The sequence below is a fragment of the Malurus melanocephalus genome, unplaced genomic scaffold, assembly GCF_030028575.1.
Source record: "Malurus melanocephalus ecotype Western Australia unplaced genomic scaffold, MMel_1.1 scaffold_579, whole genome shotgun sequence".
Lineage (NCBI taxonomy): Eukaryota > Metazoa > Chordata > Aves > Passeriformes > Maluridae > Malurus > Malurus melanocephalus.
In genome coordinates this window covers 355625-378309 of record NW_026623811.1, presented here as the reverse complement: position 1 = coordinate 378309, position 22685 = coordinate 355625, and the positions used below count along the sequence as shown (strand labels likewise).

Here is a 22685-nt window from a genome sequence, read left to right as displayed (position 1 = left end):
TTTGTAACAGTCATTCAGAAACTTATCCTGATCRTTTTGGAATTGATTTACTGAACTGCAATGCTTCCAAAGTTAAAAAGAAARAAAAAAMCAACAGAAAACTGCCTTGCCTGTTCCAGGAATCTTGAAAAAATTGGACTGAGAACCTTGTTTTGSGTTAGATTGAAAAAAAAAAAGAAACTAGAAGTTTAAATAATCGTATTTGCAGGAGAATTATGTTGATTAGGAAAACAAAATAATTCTATTGCATATGAATATGACTTTAACTGGGGGCAGGGGGGGGGAATTATATATGGACTTGAAGTTAGGTCCCCTATAAAGACTTTTAAACTAATGTAAACATGTACCTTTCCTGAATGGTGATGCTTTGCTGAAACCAGCAATCTTTCTCACACAGCAAAAAAAATAAAAAAAGACTCTTTGTTTTTAGTTTTTTCAAATAATGAAAAGAACAAGCACTTCCCTGCAGTTCACACCCACTAGAGAATTCTCACGGAATTAAAAGAAGAGGTTTGMGTTTCGTATGTTAAGCAATAATTTTATATTGGTGAAGCCTTTTCAGTGTCAGGAATTCACATCCCTGTATTTTTTTCTAATGTTTCTAATCTGACAGTGAAACAATTCCATATTCCCTTTYCATAGTAAACTCTGTAAACTTCAGTCTCCAGGTATTGATAAAGTAGATGAAGACGAGGTCACAAATGTTTTGGAAGAATAAAACTTCTGCTGCAGGTAAGGTGGGGGGAAATATAATAAAAAAAAAAACCTAACTAGAAAATGGCTTCTTTCTGAAAAATAAACTTCCAGAAGTTTGCAAACCCTGAGGCTTGGTTGTTTCCAATTGAGTTTCCAATAAAAACCCCAAACAAACCAAGAAATATAACCTGCTATAGAATGGAAACTGTGGGGGTCATGAAGCACTCTTAAGAGTTAAAAAAATAATTYAAAACAAAAATACAGAATCTGTCTCTCAGTTCCAGTAATCTGAGCTATCTTTTCTAGGGGCAGTAGAGGCCTAATGTTTCCAAAGGAGCAGGATTTGCACATGGTTTGTATTTTTAAGTGTTTTGGGGTCAAACTGGATTTGACAACAGCCTTTGAGATAGTCATGCTATGTCAGAGCCTTCCTAATTAAATATTGCATTATTCATTTACRGTGCTGTTATACAAACATGGCACATTAGTGGCAAAGCAGAGAAGTCAGAAGAAAACCAATTCTTTAGAAAGAAACCACCAGTCCAGTGGGGCAGATCATTACAGCACTTGAACGAAGGGAGATCCTCAGCCAGGACCCRGTGAGAACCAGAGCAGAAACACCACTTGTGTTGAATAAAAACCATTTAAAACAAAACTGAAAACTCCTGTTATTCTCCATGAATGTGTGGCAATGCTACTGATTTCTTCCTGGAGTTTTTCTTCCTACCAACTCAGCCTTGCCTTGGAAGACAATCTGCCATGCCCAGCTCCAACCATTTAAGCATGTCCAGCAGTACATTCCTTCATCTTCCTGAAATCAAGGGGACCTAAACATGTRCCTGAGTGTTCTGAGAAGCAGAAATTAAGTACTCAGTTAAATATTTGCATCTGCCAAAGGGCTTTGTTCAAAKAGAGTGTCTAAAGATTCTAAAAGCTACCACCTTTCTCCCTGCCACATTAGAAACACACCCAGATTTGGTCAAAATCAGAAGTCCTGGCTTTGATCTAAGCCAACASTGTGACAAATGGACAGGGACAAAAGAAGATGTTGATCATACCACGAGGCTCTTGAGTYTCTTATTTGTACTCAACAATGGGAAGTACAAAGTTCCAAAAGCAAGTRTTCATGGATTGACAATCACAGACTTCAAACTTTGGGAAAATAAAATAAATGAACTGTTACCACAACAAAAAAAAAACCCAATCCAAAACAAAACAAAACCAAAACCCAGCTGTTTTCATCACCAGCTCTTTTTTTTTTTTAAATGACACACAAGGATTTCCTACTCTAACAAAGCCTGCTGTATATTCTGGTAGTAAACWTCAGATCTGAAGAAATTTTATATAAATCCATGTTATATCTCTTTTTGTATTAGGGGAAAATATTTCAAATGCAATAAAATAGCAGAATTCATGACTGTATAGTAGGCAACTTTTCTTTTTTTTTTAGATTCAGTTGTACAAACTATAAACTGTTARATTTCTCTAATAATTGGAAAAGTTGTGGGTATTTGAACTTACTTACCTGAATACTCATTTAGCAAATATTTTCAGATACAAGTCTAGATACAGAGTTATGCAATTTGAATATTAGTTTACACATAATATAAATCAATGTTTGACAATATCAAAATCCCATCAAACAGTGGGCCCTTCTTATGCTATTATCAAATATAGTATATCACTGTGGGACAGTTGAGAATCATAGAATGCTACTGTAGGCTTGTTTATTAAATTGGGTCAATTTTCAGACCTTCCAAATAGGAATACTAAACATTTATTTTTCCCCTCTGGAAATTTTTTTTCCTCCTGCTTAATACAGTTGTCATCCCAATTTCTAGTGAATTTATAAAAATATTTTTTTTTTATCCAATAACCCCAGCAAGGTAAAAATAGGAGTTTTTATAGCAAATGATAAAACAGGCTCACGGACTATGAGAGAAACTAAACTTATTTAAATTGCCATACATTCTCTACTGAATCACACATCAACAGTTTCTTTTTTTTTATGTGTGTTGCTGTCCACCTCAGACTAGCAGTTTTTAAGGTGCAGAAGCATCTTTCAAATATATGCATCTAACTCAATAATCAAGTTTCACACACTAGTGTCACATGCTTTAAATTTACATCACCTGCCCATCAAAAGCTGTGTTAAATAACAGCACTAATTGAAACTGCATAATTCATCAGAAACTGCAGCACTTCCAATTGAGAGAGCAAAGGGGTGCTATTGTGGTTCTTTATATTACTAGATATAATTTTCTGAAATAAGGAAAGGAAAAGAAACAAAAAAATAACACATTTGAAAGAAGTTGCTGCACCTGCAAAAACACTCTTTAAGCTTACTATGAAATACAAAAAAGTGCACCCTTCTATATCTACATATAAAACATATTAGAAATAAAACTTGTGTAAAATGTTTGCTGTGCAAACTATAAAAAGTCAGTCAGTCAGTCCATTCTTTATTCCTAAGTGTTTTTCTCCACACTCTCTTGCTTCCTACTGCAGAGAATCACTGTTATCCAAGACCAGCCCRCTGATATTTGTTGTTGAGAGGTCTCCTCCATCATCTTCACCGCTGTCCACAGACTCATCCTCGCTCTGCCCTGCCATCATCACCTGCTGCACAGCCAGAGTAGCACCATCGGATGACAAAGACTGCAGACTGTCTACATTCATGTTGACTGGAGCTGTGATGGTCACAACAGCACCTGCAGAAGGAAATCACAGCACTTGAACACCTTTCTTGTCTTCTACTTATACACAACAGAGCTTGTTTCTAATCAATAGTAAGAAAACTTACAGAAATGCATTAAAATACAAGTTTAGATAAGTTATCAAATACTTAAATATCAGGAAATGTCAGATTTAGGCTGGTCAGGAATCTTAAAACTTTATGTTGTGAATCTTAAATCTGTGTTATGGACAACACTACAGCAATTCTCCARTCAAGTCATCACAAGGCCATTTCTGCAAAGGATTCCAGCTGATTTAGTTGCAGAAAATTGGGAGTGTTCATATAAATTCAAGGTAACTTCAATGAATAGAGATGTTGATAGATCCAGCAGAGGCTGAAAAAAAAGTTGTTACAAACTGGAGAGAATAAAGCACCAGGCAGAAGGACAGAAAGGATGATCTGAGATTAAAGCAGTTCTTTATGTTTCTTAAATTAAATATCTTTGCTTAATCTGACACTGGAAGCTACTTCAGTCAAAATCTTTGGAGACCCTCTGGCATTTTTCTTCCTCTCACTGTTCAGTCTGAACCACATGAGGCAGATGTGGAATTGCAGATTTTCAGCCATGAAGCTGAAGCTGCAGCTCAGTGCTGCTCATCCAGCAGGACACTCCTGATGTGCACACAGAGTAAACTCAGGTGTATATCACAGTTTAACATCTTTTCTCCTGTTGTTTCATAACTTTTGAAACAAAAGCAACAGTCTCTCAACATAAATTCCAATACAATACCCTCCCCCAAACCACGGAAAATTGWTGGAGGAAAAAAGTGACATATTTCTGTTGTGTTTTTCCAGATTAAACCACATTTCTACTGAAACATCTAAAAGTTCCACTCCCCCCAAAGGCATCAACCCCCCCATTTCCCTGTYAGAGAGGAATTAACTTTATTATCCATGTTTAGGCAGTTGTCCTCACCGTCTGACATCGTGAGCTCGTTCGAYTGCTGCTGAGCCACTCCTGAGGCAATGGAGTCAGGCCAGAACCTCTGGACTGGTCGGTTCTGAGCTGTTTTCTTCTTTGTTTTTGGGGTTTCAGAACAACTGGAGTCCAGCATTGGCTGAAGAATTCGCCTTCTAGCATTGATAAACCTAAACACAATTGAGGGCAAGGTGAACTTAGAACCAGTTGGCTGTAAATTCCCTCTCTTTCACACACATTCACAAAGTATGCAGCAGGAAAAAAAATTAGGAATATAAAATCTTCTATCAGCTGGCCTTCACAATCTTTGAAAGTATAGAACCACTCCTAGAACACCACTTTGATTTTGGCAAACTAGCTAAAAGAGCAATCCTATCATTTTGCAGAAAACAGCATTTCTTCTCCAYCTCAGAAGGAAAAATTCTCCAGACAGCACAACAGATGTACCCTTCAGGATCTTATTAAAAACTAAGCACCAGAAAAGTTGCTGACAGCCCAGCTCAGAAAGCTGATACTCCTCTCATTAGGGTTCACCTAAAATCTAGCCCCTGCCTAACCCAGTTTGTTTGGTCTGGTTTCATTTATTCCCTTAAGCTTCTACATTACTTATTTTACAGRCTCCCTGGCTTTCCAAGGTCTGGCTCCTGATCCAGCAGACAACAGCAAACACTTTTTTCAGATCTTTCCCAATTCCTTCTAATTCTCTGATTTTCAACTTCTTACTTTGGCATGCTAATTGCTGTCCTTCCCCTTCCTGCTAGTGAAATAAGAAAATACTTAACTGAATCAACTTCAACAAGGAGCTGTGACTGAAGGTATCAACACTAAATCTCATAAAACACATCCAGGACCCAGCTTTACCTGAATAGAAGGAAATCAGGTGCAACTGGCARGTTCCTAAGCTGTAATACAATGCTCTGCAAGGACAGAAGTCAGATCCCAGAGCACAGAGCTCCATGGCCACATGTCACACAGGCAGTTACCCTGTTCCACTTTTGGAACCAGTGCTCTGTCACTATCTTGACTATTTCCCCCTGGACCTCTCCACAGCCTCCCAGCCAGCGTCATCTTTGAAATYTGAGGCAAATCCCTGGGGGACTTTGCTGCAGCAATTTTAGGAACCAGTGCCACAAGGTGAATAGGACACATGTCAGCACCTTCCCTCTTCTCTTGTGCAGGGCAGGTGTCTTATCTCACACCTCCAGGGAAGATAAGACAAGACAAAACATGCTGAACCAGGAAATGGTGTAGCTGAGGAACTGCCTCTCCATTCAGACATCACTGCTCAGGAGAGCATCCTTTGACACAAGGACAGACTCTGTGAACGGGAACTTCTTAAACATCTGCAGCCACCAAGATACTAAATGCCTTTAGACTTTAATTTCTTCACTTGAAGAAGAGACATTAGAGTACTTCCATCTCTCTCAGCAACAAAACACAATTCCTTAATGTTGTAATGTTTTCTGGAGACCTTATATMATTTATATGGCATGAGCATTATTATATCTTATAAAAATAATGTGCTCATGTGCCAGTGCATAACTCTTGTATTTCTATCCATATTTTGTAACATATGTAGAATATTTAAGTTCAACTCCAGATATCCAGGTTCTACTTCTCATTATTTCTAAGCTGTGGAGGAGACAAGGACTGATATTAAGCAAGGGCTTTGCTCTTACCAGTTGTTAACCTGGAGTAGTGTCAGATTTGTTTGTGCTGCAATCTGTTTCTTCTCGTCCTCTGTTGGATATGGATGCTAAAGAGGCCAAAAAAGCAAACAAGAAAGGCATAAGCTTRTTTCATCTCCTCATCAAAAATACCAACTCTTTTATTGCAACTGATTAAAGCTGCTCCTCATCAGAAATAAGAACTCCTTTCTTACATCTGATTAAAGATGGTAGATTAAGGCCATCTGACTCATTAAAACACAAACCTTAGAAACCCCACAAACTTTTATAGATGGAAATAATTTAACAAAGACTGCTTTACTACACAAAAACTGATTTTATCCTTGGAAGTGTCTATGGCACCATGAAGCTGCTGCTGTGCAATTCAGAAGAAAAAGCCTCTCATGGCTGACAGTCTTTATTAAAGAGCGTGATCCCTGGGCAGCACAGCATGTGAGCAGCTCTGATTAGTTCTGCTGGCCAGGGCAGTGTCATGTGAGAGATCTGAGGAGCAGCCTGGAGTTAAATAAAGCTGCTCTGAACCCAGCACATGAAGTCGGGGTGTGTAACACAAGAAGTGCTCACGCCATTTCCCTGTATCAGTTTTCTGCTGCAAAAAAGTTGTAAAAGGCAAAATATCAATCAACTGAACACTGTAGTAGCCTGAGAGCTATTTATCCTTTCAAAGTATTCATGCAAAGGAAAGACAATTRAAAGCACAAGCAGACAGTGACATGTTTGGTCCACATTAGAAAGATTGTTGGAAAGGAGATAAAGACAGAACATTTGAAATTTTCCTCTACCAAAAATATCCCCAACACACCACAAAAAGGGGTGGAATTAATTTTCCTTGTGCTATGAACCAGGGTGTAGAGAGCATTAAGTGAAATGAAGAAAGTTCCTTTTAATAATATTTATTGAGAGCATGCAGCACAAGCGTAACATATTTATTAAAATATTAATAAAAGTCAACCAGCATTAGACTGTGAAACTACTCCAAATGACTCCAGGAAAAACTGAACTGAGATTATATAAATGACAGCAAAATAAATTCACCTTGCTTATGAAGGAAAATCATAACAGTCCACATAAAAGAGCTAAATAAAAAACCAACTGTGCTCAGTCCTTACCCCTATGTGCTGAAAAAGCCARGATCTCATCACATTTGTAGCGTGCTTGGGAAGAACTCCTCTCTTATTTTTTGATGAGCCATCATCTTGATGCAAGATGCCTAGATCTTGGTTTAATTGCAACTGGAGCTGCACATGTAATTTTAGAAGAAATAAGGCAGTTAACATAGCAATGGCAGCTCTGTATCAATGAATGAACAACTCATTTATAGAAGGAATGAAAAGAAATGAGGCTTGAATATCTTGAATACACTCACTGTGTGCAAACATAAACAACTATGCAAGCTGTAAAATATTATTGATTTAAAACCTAAATGAAGGATAAAGTAAAATTAATTATGATGCCAGAGTTACAAACAAAGATGCTAAAGGTTATGCTAAATAAATGCATTTAAATTCTCAAAGATCTACACAACAGAACTTTACAACACATTTTACAATACTCATACTACTTCCTAAATATTCCTRTTTCTTTCTCTTTGCTTTTCGCTTCCCATTGATTCATCAAATCCTTTACACGTTGGTTATCTGAACATTTGAGAATACATTCTTAAATGCTTATGCATTAAGAAATAAAAAGAAACRTAACATAAATTGCATATAACATTCTATTTCAGCCAATTGTAACAGAAATAATTTGAAATCATGTTTTCCAGACAAATTGGAGCAATTTTTAAAGCCAATTAATATGTAGGAAACTAGTTTTAAATAAGGTTGAAGCTACCAAATTACAACAAATACATACCTAGAGCACATTTAAATTTCCAAAGTAATGCCTTACATTCTAAATAACCTGATTGCATATGGAGGTTTTATAATGAACTTTGAACAGCTTTTCCACAGTACTTTTCCCTACTTCCACAGCATTTTGAAACACTGAAAAAGGAGACATTGAAGAAGGATTTTGYATGGATGACCTTTGCATTGATGGGTTTGGAGACTCTTACTAACATCAGGGGTAGTCACAGATGTTCTTTTTTTATTTATAGGCTAGAAACATTATTTTCCTCTCAGTATTTTTTTTTCATAAAAGGTAAAAAAACCCTTTTAATTTTTTTTTAAATCCCTTCAATCCAGGAGAGTAATTTTACAAATTTCTTTCTGAAAGGTGTGTGAGGACAGAGCTGTCTGTGTTCTGGGGGAGAACATGGGCAATACAGATACACTCCTGCCAATTAAAGKAACATTCTGTGCACACTTTTTTGGTYSGAAGGCCAGAATAAGGRAGAAAAGAAGCCAGTGAGTCAGTGMTTACCARCAGATTTTTTGCTATGGAGAGGGATCTCCTCATTCACATTTTTAATTAAATCCAGATTCCAGTAAGTTTTGGTTTATCGCTTCCAGCGAAAGCTCCCAAGGTTTTCTGTACCAGAAGATGTTCTAGTTTTCATGTTTCTAGTTTTTCTTTAGTTGTTTCTTTGAACTCTTCAGATCCAACTCTTAAACCTCCCCCCCCCGAAAGTGCTGGTCCTTGTATTTTAGGGCGTAAGGAGCCAAAATTGAGGCTCTCCCAATGTCTCAACTGCATACTTTGAAGGTTTTATAGAAAAATGCTTCTCAAAATGGATAAACTCTGAAATACTTGCAGTTTCACACTACAAGTGGTTGCCACCATGATRAAAAGTCAAATTTCTCGCAATAGCAGTGAGGCACTTTAATGYAATACATTAAATCTATCCAGCAATAAACACAGTTCAATGATTTGAAAAGTTTTAATCATTGAATAAGTGTTTGTTTAATTCAGAAGTGGTTTTGGTTTGCATTGGTGGTTTTTTTTGGTTTGTTTGGTTTAGGAGGGGGTTGTTTTTTAATTTTAGTTTGCTTTTTTAAATTCCATGCACCCATACTCTCCTGGCATCAGTAAAGAAGACATTTAACAGGTAGGAACTATGAYGACCCATTGTGGCAAGAGGGACCTTACTGTACAACCTGTAACTCCTACAGCAGGGGCTGCACTAATTTACCATTAATTACCATTGATTTACCATTAATTACTCAGTACACAGAGCTCCTTCTGCCAGTGTGTCAAACTTAAACCAAAACTCCTAAAAACACTGAGATGTATTTCCACCCAGAACACAATTCTGTGGAGCCCACGAAACAAACCTGAGAGTTCTGGATYCGAATAGTCCCAGGTGACAGTGCCTGTGTCACCACCTGACCTTGTGGAGTGACCACAGTGACTGGCTGATASACTGTCCCCCCTTAAAGCAAAACAAAAACACAGATTATGGGTAAGGAAAAGCCCTTCAAGAATTATTCTCTTTAAACACATTAGCACTGCAGCCCATGCAAGACTTTTGATAATATATCAACTATTCTTTTCTAGTCAGCATGCAAGACGTCCTCTTTGCTACTCTAAAATTTCCTTCCATCTACAAAAAAACTGTACAAAATTTGATTTTATTTGCCTGTATTTTAGGCATTCCAAATYTATTTTCAAAGGAAAATGCCATGATTATCAGGCTACAAATCAGTTCATTGTGCTGTTTTAACTGARTTAGGTGTTCAACCAAGAAGGGTCACAACACCAAACCCACACCTATGTGTGGCCAGTGCTTAGGGCAGGCAGCTGGGTTTGATTTAAAACATTGCTCAGAAGTAAGATAAAGCATTTCAGCTCAAATGTTATTTCCATATAACGGAAGGAGGGCAACAAGGACATCAAGGATTTCACAGACTTGGAKCTGTGGTTCCAAACTCCAGGGAGCACAAGGCAGCCAAGTGCAATGGTTTAGGTACTGAATATTWTTKYYMAAWWRRAWTYYTYYTTTTKARGRAAAAAAAAAGAGTAAAACACCACAGTCTCTGGAATGTCTTAACAAATGTAGTGTTGCACAGAAAGATTTCTTAATGTTATGTATGTAACTGCCACTCTCATAGGCATACTTGGTATAGATACAAATTAAACAAACATTCATACCCAGTAAAGCATGTGACTGTATTACAACAACTTTCCAKGTATTAAAACTGAATTTTTAAAAGTGTTTGTCTAGTTTTTGTACCAACTATAAAAGAAACCAAGATGAAGAGCAAGGTGCCAGTTGTTTTTAGTGTGTCATACCTGCTACTGTTGCCATAGTTACATTTCCCTGCTGCAATGCTGATGCTGGCACCATGATCCCTTGGGGACTGAGTGTGCCTGCAAGGGCACTTGGAATTTGCTAGAAAAATAAAACAATTAGTTGCTTACATTTTTAAACTTTTTTTTTGTAAGAAGATAGAGCATGCTTGTGTATTTTTGTACTTTGTATTATGTATTTTTGGCTCTAAAATACATTTAGAGTTTAATCATAGGATTACCTTCAAAGAGAAAGAGACTTCATTAGGGGTTCATCATTACCTACATTAACTTCCTCATTATCACCAACCATTACCTTTGAAAACCCTCATGAAAGTAACTGTTAGAAAAGATGTAAAACTATCTTGAGAAATTTCAGTTCTAGGTACCTGATGAATAAGAGAAACAGTTTCCAAAGGCAAGAGGGAAAAAGGACAAATTCAATGACCCTTGATGCTCTTATTACAAGCAYCAAAGCTTTGGAATTTTAGTTACTACCTTAATTTCTTCAATTTCAACATAATCTATTAAATATYCAATATGTTTTATTCTGCTCAAGATAGCTCTTACTCATCCCTGACCAAGCAAACTCTTACACATTTCTTTCATATATATGAATAATCTCTTTTGATAGCAAATGAAAAATGAGTCCCTCCTGTCTCTATAGAAAAAAAAGACACATAAACCCCCCATTTTAAAAGCTGTTTTTGCCTGATTTTAGAATCTCCTTTCCACATTTCCAGACACCAAAACTTAAGTAAGGAGTCCAGAAAGTGAAATTTTGAAGTTATGGGTCTTTTTTGAATACAGWGCATCAGACACATGAATAATGCAGAGAAAGGCCATCCCTTAAGAGGTGGGATCCAGGGGGTTCTGGGGTGGCAGGGCTCATTCTGCAGCATCTGACAGCAAAAACATCAACAAGTTAACTGCTGGTAATTAACTGTGGTCCATTTAKTACAGAAAATGCAATATTGCAACTTTAATCCATCAGATATTGTCTGTTTATTCCAGAATACAGGTTGTGTATGAAATGTAAGAGTCATCTCAATATTTTAATAAAGGAGACAGACTAAGGAGACCTCAGCAAGGAAAAATTTTCTTCTTTGTTTATTCTGTTTTCTAACTTCCTTCCAACAAAACAGCAAATCCAGGGTATTCTGAACTGAGAGAAAATCATAAAAAGATAGACAATAAAAAATTGACTCTGTGTTCTGTCACATTTCAACAAATTTGTCCATCAGGCAGAGGCACACAGGTGTGCACAAAAAAAAAGAAAATAGCTCTTTCTACTCTTAGTAACTGATTTGAGAAAATAAAGTAAACTGCAGAAACTCTGTTTGCAAACTGATAGCAAATGAAGTGTAGCTCTAAGTTCCTATGGAAATCTAGGCAAAAATCCACTTAACAGMTTTTGGAACACACCTGAGATTGCACAGGTGAATAAGGACTTCCAGGCTCTCCACTTAATAGAGTTTCACTGTTCATTTTTGTCTTCAGGCAGGCAATGTAACGACTACAGAAATCCTTGCAGAGTTCATTAACCTTTTCTAGCTCAAGCAGATGGATACGTAGAACTTGGATTGCTTTTACCATCTGAGGGAGAGAATTGAAAAAAAAATCAGAAACAAAATAACTGTTAAATTAAAAAATATTTAATATGAGATTTAAGCAAATACTACCTTTCAGTAACAAAGGTCACCCAATTAAAGCAGAGGTACTAATTGCTAGGTCCTGGAATGTGAAAGGAACACAAGTAAACTGCCACATAGGGAAAACAAAACAGGACAAAAAAGAGATCTTTGTCACATGTGACACATCAGGGAGACAGAGCAGTTCAGGTGTCACAGGGCACAGGATGAGCCTGGACATCCACGTGGTCTTTAACCCCYTTGTACAACTCTGGGTCACGGACCACACAAGACTGGAAGTGATGGAAAACAATCCCAGGCACACAAATTATTTGGAAAGCATGGCTGGAACAGGCTTGGCCAGCAGCAGCTCTCTTGAGCTCTATAAATCAGAAACACCRGGCTCAGTTCCACATTACACCCTGACCTAAGCAAACCAGAAAGGTACAGCTGAGTTTAAGATACAGAGAGGAGACTTTTCTGTCACTAAGCCTAAATTTGTCCCACAGATTGCTAGGGAGGGTGAAAGCAATTTTTTCAATAAAAGCAGAATAAAGAGGTCCCAAATTTTCAATTTATTTTTTCAATAAAAGCAGAATAAAGAGGTCCCAAATTTAGTCACACTGTTCAACAAAGCTTAAAGTAATCAAACATTTCTTCAGTCCTAATGCTTTTAAGTTCCTTTGTGATTGTATATCAAAGATTAACAAATCTCAGGTAAAATCTTGTAAGAACTTTCAGGTGAGGAGACTGATTCTGAAATACTCAACATTAAATACAAAGCACTAAACCAAATTAAAAAAAAAAAAAAAAAAAAAAAAAAAAAAAAAAAAAAAAAAAAAAACAACAAAATACCATATTTAAACTAAAATCCAAATACAGGAGATACGTATATGAGAAGAATACTTATGCTCACTGTGAGAAAAACACTGTAAGCCTGGATAACCAATGGTATTACATACTGCATAAAAATAGCTTAGGTGATTGCAAGGGTCATGGCAGAAGATCAGAAGCTAAAACCAAATCCAGATGGTCTAAAAGCAGTAGGAAATCCAGGACATTCAAATATCTACAGAACACACCAGCAAAATAATTATTTTTTATGCAACATGCCACTGCCAACATTTCTGTGCTGTGCTGGATCTGTGAGAAAAAATATCCTTCAGTTTTATGAAACTGAATAATTGCAATTTTGAAACACAGTGCAGAGCTAGACTTCACAATTATTTGGAAAAATCTSTCCTATATGAAGGGTTATTTACCTGGGCAGAATCAGTGACCAGAAATGACAAGTTATGAATTAATCTACCTATTATTTSCAACTCAAGAAGCCAGCTGGGAGCTGAAGTGGTGTTTGCTCAAGACACCTAAAGGAGATCGGGGTAGGAAAACTTGTGTGTGCCCCCCTCTCCACCATGACACTTTAGCTTTCATTGTGGCACATCTTTTCCCTGTTTTTTTTCAGCAGAAGGTATTCCAGCTGTAGGACACTCACCCAGCGTAGATATTTGTGTGTTAAAATAAACAAGATTAAAAAAAAGAAAAAAAAAAAAGGAAATATTATTTCTTCTCAGGGCTAAAAAGAAAAAAAAAAAACAACCCCATACATCTTTCAAAAAAGAAATGTAGGTTTGAGGGAGTTGATCCAAATGATTATCTGGTAACTCTTCTGACCTATGACACTGAAAGCCTTTGAAACACMAAGTGCAGTGACCCAGCACTGAGACACAAACCAGTGATCTTCTAAACCAGCCCAGGTTGCTGTTTAAACTGTGCTTAAGCACCTTTAAACACAATAAAGTCAAAGTATGCAACTCTAACTAATTTTTAACACAAAACAAAGGTCATCTGTGTTTAAAGTAATTTGGTCTCTGTTTCAGAGACAAAAAAAGCTTAAAATAGAAAATTCTTCATGTGTGACAGATCAACACACTGCACATAATATTAGTGARTGCTTTAAACATTCAGTTAAACTGAGGTAACAAAATATGCTTTTGGACATGTAATATTTGACCATGTTAGAGATTAGTTTATTTTGGTTCAGTCAACAGAGTTAGGATTTTTTAAACATTACCCATATTTGTATTATTTTTATATCAGCATGGGCTTGGAGGAAAAGTGAAAGTCCTTCCTTCAGCTTAGATTTAGTTTAAAATTGATGTTTGACACTTGAGGTGAAAATTGAATTAAAGTCAAAATTAACCACAAACCCAGACTCAGTAACACTCCCCAGGTTTCTGCAGAGCCCTGCTGTGCCACACCACTCTTGCAGGAAACTGTGCTACTGTGGTTAGGAGGCAAACAAAACTTTGCCAATATGCCACGCCTGTCACCAGGACTTATTAATYCATTTACAACTACATTAATTGTGCCCATATGGCTCCTGCTGTCTTGCAGAATGGGTTGACCAAACTTAATGTTAGCARAAGTTCACTTTTTCCTTAAAACCACAAAAATCAAGAATTCCTGATAAAATAGCTCATATTGGAAAAAGTAATACAAAGAAGTGGTTTTAGATAGGTCTCAACAGCAGTAATATTTCAGTAATTCAGGGCTCCTGCAAAGAATACGCCACAGAATAATGTATTTTTATAATCCAATTGATTTAGTCCTTTCAGCTGTTGAAATAWGCCTGGAGCATCATTTCAAAGAAATGCACGAAGATGAAGTAACCATGAGATTTGCATATATTCACAGAATCCTAGAATGGTTTGGGATGGAAGGGACTTTAGAGATGATCCAGTTCCAGCCCCCTGCTGAGGGCAGGRCCACCTTCCACTATTGTTGAAATTGTTGTAAGTAAAGATAATGGTAAACTATTAAGCAGAGAAAGAAAAGTTACTGAAAAAAATCCACTTCTTGCTATGTAGAGCCTATTCACCTATAAATATGTCTATAAATTTAAGAAATGGTATCTTTAACCCYAAATATGCTTTAAACTGTGCCTGTGTGCTGTGGTCAGTGCCTCAAGCCCATGGTGCAAAGGCACAGGCACAGCGTGCACTGCYTTAGCCACGATCCCCAGCTCACCCTGGATGATGGAAAACACAGAGCCACAGTTYTTTTATGGATTTCAGAGCACACAGCAACTACACAGGTGGGCAAAGTACATGAAAGAATCTCCATATAGTGATACGTAATCTCACTCAAATGACTCTTTTCATTTGAAAAAAAAAAACAACTGAAAAATGTACATTCACAGCTCACCTACCTTCCTAACCCAAATGCTCCTGGGGAATTTAGATTTCCAGGGGGAGAACACAAACTCTGGGAGCAAGGGTATTTTGTTTTCATTTGTTTTGATTTGACAACCTTTCTCCTCAATATAGAGTCCCCACTTACRAGACATAGCTAGCAAAGGTGTTGGGATAATTCTGCACATTAAAACAGTAAAAGCACTGTTTAAAAATGCTTGTTCAGTCAATATTCAAATGATATCAGCTGGCTTCACCACTGCAACTCTTCCTGACACAACTAAGAGTTCAACAGAATTGAGAAGAGGGTACTGAACCAAAAATCCTTACCCCAAATGAAACAAAAACTTGGGGGGGAGGGTCTTCAAAAAAGGGCAGTGTCCTGTTCAAATACAAAAGGGAGAGTATATTTCACACTCCTTGTCTTGTGTTGTGTCTAGACTTGACAAAGCCATAAGCAACGTGCTCTGACTTCACAGCTGACCCTACTCTGTGCAGGAGGTTGGSTTACAAACCTCTTGAGCTTGCAGTGCAGTCCAAACTATCCTATGGTCCTCTGAATGTGGAGAAATTTAAAAAATTGAAAATTTGAAGAGTTTACCCTGAACAGAAGCYACACAAGAGGTAGGGACCACCCTGAGGCAATGTGATATTTCTGCAGCAACCAGGTTGGCAGTGAGCATCAAAAAAGGTTCAGCAATGGAYGTCTTAAAACATAAAACAATCTGTGAAAGGGCTAAAAAAATTCTCTGTAAGCACTGATGCTGAACAACATCTCAGACATGGAGGAATCTGTCTGTGTATGTCCTGTGCACAAAAGGAGACTAATGGAGAACAAAGAGCAGTCAATGCCTTGGTTCATTCCAAGATCTGTGAAAATGAGGCAGASAAAGCAAAGGGTAAGGGGCAAAGTGTGTGGAGCTCCAACAGATGATTCTTCAAGTTAAGAGGATACAGCTGGGAACACTTCCAGAAAGAAGTTTGTGCACTTCAGAACCTCTGACTAGCAACACAGACCACCAAAATCTGATTATCGACACCAAAAACACGTCTTCTGACAGTGTGCTTGATACAAGGACTAAGGGGGATGCAAATAATAACATTCCAAARTGATATGGAGGAAGTTAAAGCTTTAGGAAAGCACATTTCCAGTCTAGTAAGAACATGAACACAACCTTCAGCTTCCAGAATTTGAAAACAGGAGTGCTGCAGCACAGAATCACAGGGTCACCCCAGAGCACATGGCACAGGATTGCCCCCAGACTTGGGAAAGACACTGCAAAAGTAAAAGGCCTGGTAACTGCAAAAGTAAAAGGCCTGGTAACAACTCTCCTGGAGAGACCACGACCCTTTGCCTTGCTGCTTCAAGATCATCAACTGACACTGCTGGAGAGCTTCACTGGGAAAAACAGAATCCCTCCATCTGGATAAKAACAAGGGTTTGAAACCTGGTTTACAGGCCAGGCTTAGCAATATATGAGTATCTTAAAACTAAGTTTCAGGTGGATGCTACCTGCATTTCCCAGCGCTGAAATCCTTTTATGACACTAAAGCAGGAAACAACCAATTAATTCAGACKGGGAATTATAATRCCCAAGTAACAAGATAATCTAGACYATAGCTTAGTAAAAGCTACTCAAATTGGAACAAGCATCCACTGCTCTTAATGAACTTCCTTTCTGGTCAAACAGATCTAAAGCCTGTGCCACCCAGATTAACATTCTGTGGTCCTCTGGATGAACTCCAAGCTGCTCTTGTGGAGTATCCAAGACGTTTCAAGTGARTGAGCAATGTGGAACTTTGCCAGGACTGTAAGTGACCCTACAATCACTATCTGTGACCCTTCATAATTTCTGCTATCTATTTAATTAGCCACAGRCAGCATGGAATTATATTCTGCTGGTTTGGAACTGTCATCTGAGGCTCTGTCACAGAAACTGCAATCTGGCTGAGTTCTRCATGCCACTTCCCAAAGAGGTTAAAAGGAAAAAAAATGAAACAGCTGACCGATTTCCTTAGTGCAGCAGGCTTATGACTCTCAGATAGGACTTGAATTTGCCTCTTTAGACTGTTGTGATGCTCAGTTCATCTTAGTTTAGCTCTGGCTTCAAGTTGAGGCTACTGAGCAAGAATTTACACCTTATTTGTTTGAGTCTGTATGGCCTACCTGCTCTACCCCTCTAGCCCAGTCTAATTATCAGTTTTAACAGCTTCTCCTTTCAAGTGAATGGTTGAGTTAACACTGGAGTTAAAAAGGGAAGGACAGCAAGAACAGAAGATACAGCAAAGATGCACAATAACGTTCCTCTCTACTAAAGAAAGACTTTTAATGTCTAAAAATAAAAATATATGTGACACAAGGCAGCAAAAATTGCCCATCCACAGCCTTCTCAGTGGCAGGCACCAATATTTCATGCTGAAAAGAGMCTGAAAACCATGCTAGCAGCTCACAACTAGACAAGAAACTTGTGCTCACTGCCCCAGACAAAATGAAGAGGCTGTCAGAACTGTCAGCTGTTCAGARCTCCCAGCCTCCAGGACAGGCAGAGGACAAGCTGCACTCAGGTTTCATCTGATATCCAGCAACAGAAAGTCAGAGCTAACAATACRACCACAGGACAGGAGTGCAATGCCAAGGAGTTCTGATTTTGCAACACGGTTCCAGTTTAAGCCACTACTGACCTCAGCAGCCACAGAATCCAGGGCATAAACAAATGCTACCTCATCCACCTTGAGCACTATCAGCCAGATTTGTGCAGCCCATCAGCAAAGGTGAACACCACAGAAACCAAGAGACTTTGTCACTAAAACCACACACTGAAACCACAAACAGGCCAACCAACAGGAAGGACTATTTGAGTGCACCAAACCCAGCTACAACAAAACTAAGCTGCATCTGAGAAAATGTCTATGTATGCCCAAAAGCACAGAGAACAGACCAAGGCATGCATGATCTGTGGGAAACCAATTTTTGGAGGCTCACAGAACCACAGAGTAGCTGAGGTTGAAAGGGGATCTCTGGATTTTTCAATCCAACCCCTCTTCTCAAAGCAAGGTCAGCTAAGAGCAGGCTCCTCAGGGCCWTGTCCAGCTGAGTTTTGACTTTCTCCAAGGATGGAGACTCCACAACTCTCTGGGCAGCCTGCAGTATTCAATCACCCTCACAGTAAAAAGGTTTTAATGAAACTTCCTGTGTTTCAATTCATGCCCATTTCCTCTTGCCCTTTCACAGGGCACTACTGAGAGAGACAGAGTCTGTCTTCTTTATTCCCCWATTAGGACTTGGCATTTCCCTTTGTTGAATTCCATGAGATTCCTGTTTTTCTGCTGCTCCAAAAGCAATAAAGTACTTTAGAATGGTGGCAGAGTCATCTGTGGATCAGTTGCAAAAGATCCTCCCACTTTTGCAACAYCTGCAAACTTGCTGAGGGYTCACTCAGCCTCATCACCCCAGTTATTAATGGAGATGCTAAAGAGTTCTGGGTCCATGATCAATCCCTCGAGGACATTACTTATGAGTAGCCCTCAGCTGGACTTCATGCTGCTGACCAGAATCCCTTGAGTKCAGGAGTTCACCCAGTTTTCAGCCATCTCACTGCTCATCTATCTASTCCATATTTTATCAACTTGTCTATGAGAACATTGTAAGAAACATCAAAAGYCYCTAYTAAAAAGAGACTTGTATTAAAATTYGTATTAAAARGATAAACCACAACCACTGCCCTTTCCTCATCCACTGAGCTACAGCTACTACATTCCAACTGTTAGATTTCAGCTGAAAAAAGAACTTCAGATTAGAGAGACACAGGCAAACAGTGTTTTTGTGTTGAATTCAGAGAGTTACAAATGAAGAAAATAACCCGAGGCTTAGCAAGTCAGCAGACCTGCTTCATGTAGAACAGAGCTAACTCTAATTTTTTGAGTAAGATATTGAAGGGAAGTATATTCAAAAAGGGGAAATCACAACTCCATCACAGGAAGGACTTTCAGAAAACCTAAAGGAGTCAATGACTTGAAAGAAAAAAATTGTTTATGTTAAAGACTTCCTAAGCTCATCTTATATCAGCTCTTCTCCTGCATTAACTAGATGAATCTTGATTTTAAAAAAATTGGAAAAAAATTTACATCAATTACATGGTTTTGATAAATATGTTAAGCACCTCATACTGCAAAATCAATTTGCAAAGTCAATCTGGCTACGGAAAGGATTTGTTTCTTTTTGTCTCTAATACACTCACGTCAGCTAGCTGAGAAGAGGAAACAACCATGAAGAATTTACAGATAAAAGGGAAAAGGGGGTCAGAAGAAATTTAAAAAAATAGGTATTTTTAAGCATTACCATAAAGCAGAATCTCTCACTGGCAGAAAAAATGTGAGGAGAAACTATAAGGACCAGTTGAGATCAGAAATTAGGAAGAAGTTGCAAACGTGGTGATTGTTTCAGAAATGAAACAAATTGCTCATRCTTACCAAATTATCAGTTTCTGGATCTTCACAGAAAAAAGGTTTTCCTTCTTTCTCCTGCTTTCTTACAAAGTTTTCAATATCTACATCAAAACTGGCAGAAGTTGTGCCTTCTGAGCCTTGTGTAGATTGTTCACATTTTTCAAATAATAGTGCTAACAAGGGAAATAGWGGGTGCCTAGAAAAAAAAAAGGTTTAAATACATGAATAAGTATTTTCACTTACAAAATTAAGACAACCAGATCAGGCAAAGTCATAGTCACTCATGTAAGTGTGACAAGTCCTGGAAGAGATTGCATGTAACACTGGCTAGAATAAAGTAAGATAGAGGTTTATTTTCATTTTGATTTAGTACACTCTAGAGGCAAATACAGCAGTAAAATGTGTATATATTTAATTAAAGAGAACAATCAAAAGCAAAAAAGCTCTGACTGCTTAATTCACTGTAATTCAGTGACATGAGATAGATTAATACAGTGCACTAGAAATTATATTTAGAATTTGCAAAAGAATAAATGTGGATTTAATTTTATCAGGCTTCATTCAATTTATTCTTTAATGTGGGCCATACTTAAACATCACAAAATAGCTTTAAAAAATTGTGAACAGTATCCGGTATGTGCTCACAGGCCTCCTGTGAAATCATGCTCTGAGAAGAAGATGATTTTGTTAGTACAAGTCTGTAAATGAATGGATACATTTTTCTGCCTCAGGTTGGGTTTTTTTTTGTTTTGTTTTTTTGTTTGGCTTTTTCCTGTACATCTTTTTTAAATTTGAAAACCAGTAATAATTCTGTCTTTATAAAATAGTGAAAGAACACTTAACCAAATCAAAACTGAGCAAACTGCTTAGCACAGCACTTAACACTGAAAAATCTCAAATTAGTGTGTTCATACATCAATATTCAATCTTTTTTTTTAGCTAATTACAGGGGAATATATARTTATACCTAAAGAAAAAGGAGAAAAGATTGACCTAATTACAATAAAAGTAAAAACTCTAATTAAAGGTATAAACTATATCATGACAAACAGTGATCACAGTTTGAAGTCTAAGGWAGCTTGCTGAATTTTGCAGCCACCCTTAGAACACCCTTTAAAATTCTGCTGAAACTCAAGAATACCACAGTCTCAGGAGGCTTTTTTTCTTGGCTGATGACTGACAGCAAAGCYTATTTGATCTCATTCTTTCCCTACAAACTGTGGAGACAGCCAAGAGAACACCTGATTTCAAGCTACTTATTATTTATTTATAAAAAAAAAATCCTCTACTCTATCCTTTACCCTTCAAAAGACAGAACACGAGTCCATCACTACCTGTAAATGGCCTGCTTGTCTGCATCCATTGGAGTCTGGGATTCTACGGGGGCAGGACTCACCCCTTCGGCATCAGTTTCAGAGCAGTTGGGATCTTGTTCAGTTTTTAACTCTGTTACTACTTGCATCTGTAGAAAAAAAGAGTAAGTTRTAAGTAAATATGCAGCCCTGATGTAAAATAAGGGTACTGTGCTCTAAGGAAAGAGCAGTGCAAAGGGCTCCCAAATTGCCAGAAGGTTGGTATGACTTGGCAGTGACACGAGGAGCTGTAGAAGTAACAAAACCCCTCTTTTAATCCCTGACACTTTCTGATGGATAAAGGTCACTTCAAGTTTCAGCATTTGGCTTTAAAACGAGAATGACAGATATTAGTAGATTGGTAAAGAGTTTTGTCTCTGAAGYGACTGTTTTTGGAACAGCCTACAGTACATTGCTCCAAAATGTTTATGGGAATGTCTGCACAAAAATCCTTTAGGGTGAAATCAACATAAAGAAAAGTTTATCCTCTTAAGTTTTCTATTTTATTTCTTACTGTACACTGCATCAGAATACCCAAAAAAAGCATCTTCTTGGGTTTTTTTTCCATTAAAATGCACATTTTCTTAAGAAGATCTGATTCTGTGTCACTTCAGTCCTTCAATTATAGGACCAAACCTCCCATGACCTTTACCACTCCCTTTCACATATGGTAAGAATCAATTATTTTAGGACTATYAAATAGCAGTAACTCCTTCTACACATCCATTGAACACACATTTATACCCTRGAAAGGCAACAGAGAGCCACAGCTTCAACTGAGCACCTCCTAAGTTGCATTAGGAGGTYGGGAACACCTTTGGGGTGCTTCGAAGGGTTGAAAGTGGTTTTTCCATCTCCTCCAACCAAATATCTTTTGGACTGAAAGTGTCTTAAAGGAACCTGAACTGTGAAAGCCACATTTCCCACCCCTCAACCCCAACTCCTTGATTCTCTCCTATTTGAGCATCTGCACAAAGACATGAAACCACTGCAATCTTTTCTTATTTCTCTTCTGTCTCAGTAGAGGACAGATATATGTTCTAGATCTCTCCAGGCAGCCAGAACTGACAGCTGCAGAGAGGAAGGCCTCCAAAAACTATCAGAGAATCTGCCTTTGATAGAATCTGATTTATTTCCACACGACAGCAGCAGAAACATTTTTACTATTCTCAACACAGTCTGGTGAACCAAAAGGTTTGTGCTTTATTACCTGTTGGGGCCAAGCCATCTCCTAGCAAAGTCAGAAACTGAGAGAATCCAGCATCTCCCACCCACCAGAGCAGCCTGCCTTGCAAAGGGCTTCCTCAGCAAGCAGAGATGATTTTCAAGCCAGAATGCTTGCAAAAAAAAAAAAAAAAAAAAAGGCAACTAATGGACTCATTCCTTGGGTAATGACCGGAAGGAGGAGCAAATTAAAAGGGGATGACTCAGACAAGTGATTATAAATGTTGGCCATACATCTGCAGAGTTTGAAGGCAGAGAGTGTGTTCAGTTAGGTTTCTGTCTCACTGGGAAGAGGAAATAGCTCACTCAAAACTACAAATTTGTTTCTGTGGGCCCTTTCCAGATTAGAAAAAGAGAAGGCACGTGAATTACCTATCTGTCTTGGACACTGAGAGCTTGAAATAAAAAACAAATAGGAAGAAAAAGCTCTTTCCTGATCTGTTATTTAGAAAAGAACAGATTTTACTTTCAGTGCCACGGGATGGTAGGTATTTGCTGGAGGAATAAAGTCAAATATATAAGGTAGGTGAGAGGAGAGAGAGAAATTCGAATTGCAGTAAAAGAAACTAACATGAAAACAAAAAATCAAAACTCTGACTGTGTTCAGATTAACATTTTATAAGAGATG

The 22685-nt window shown here is 37.9% G+C and overlaps 1 protein-coding gene across 2 annotated transcripts in view; it reads right to left on the bottom strand.

Annotated features, from left to right (window-relative positions):
• Window positions 1-748: 748 nt before the first annotated feature.
• The window catches only part of PKNOX1 (PBX/knotted 1 homeobox 1), a 37362-nt gene continuing 15425 nt past the window's right edge, over window positions 749-22685 (bottom strand). The window contains exons 1-10 of one of the 2 annotated variants that reach the window (XM_057382685.1): window positions 22044-22154; window positions 20816-20943; window positions 19506-19677; window positions 11636-11806; window positions 10214-10313; window positions 9256-9353; window positions 7150-7278; window positions 6032-6108; window positions 4350-4522; window positions 749-3407 (exon numbers count right to left, since the gene is read on the bottom strand). In XM_057382685.1, the coding sequence (XP_057238668.1) occupies window positions 3196-3407; window positions 4350-4522; window positions 6032-6108; window positions 7150-7278; window positions 9256-9353; window positions 10214-10313; window positions 11636-11806; window positions 19506-19677; window positions 20816-20943; window positions 22044-22061 (1278 nt within the window). In that variant the 5' untranslated portion in view covers window positions 22062-22154 and the 3' untranslated portion in view covers window positions 749-3195. Of the gene's footprint in view, window positions 3408-4349; window positions 4523-6031; window positions 6109-7149; window positions 7279-9255; window positions 9354-10213; window positions 10314-11635; window positions 11807-19505; window positions 19678-20815; window positions 20944-22043; window positions 22155-22685 lie in introns of those variants that run through there. The other variant, XM_057382684.1, reaches the window with a different exon arrangement.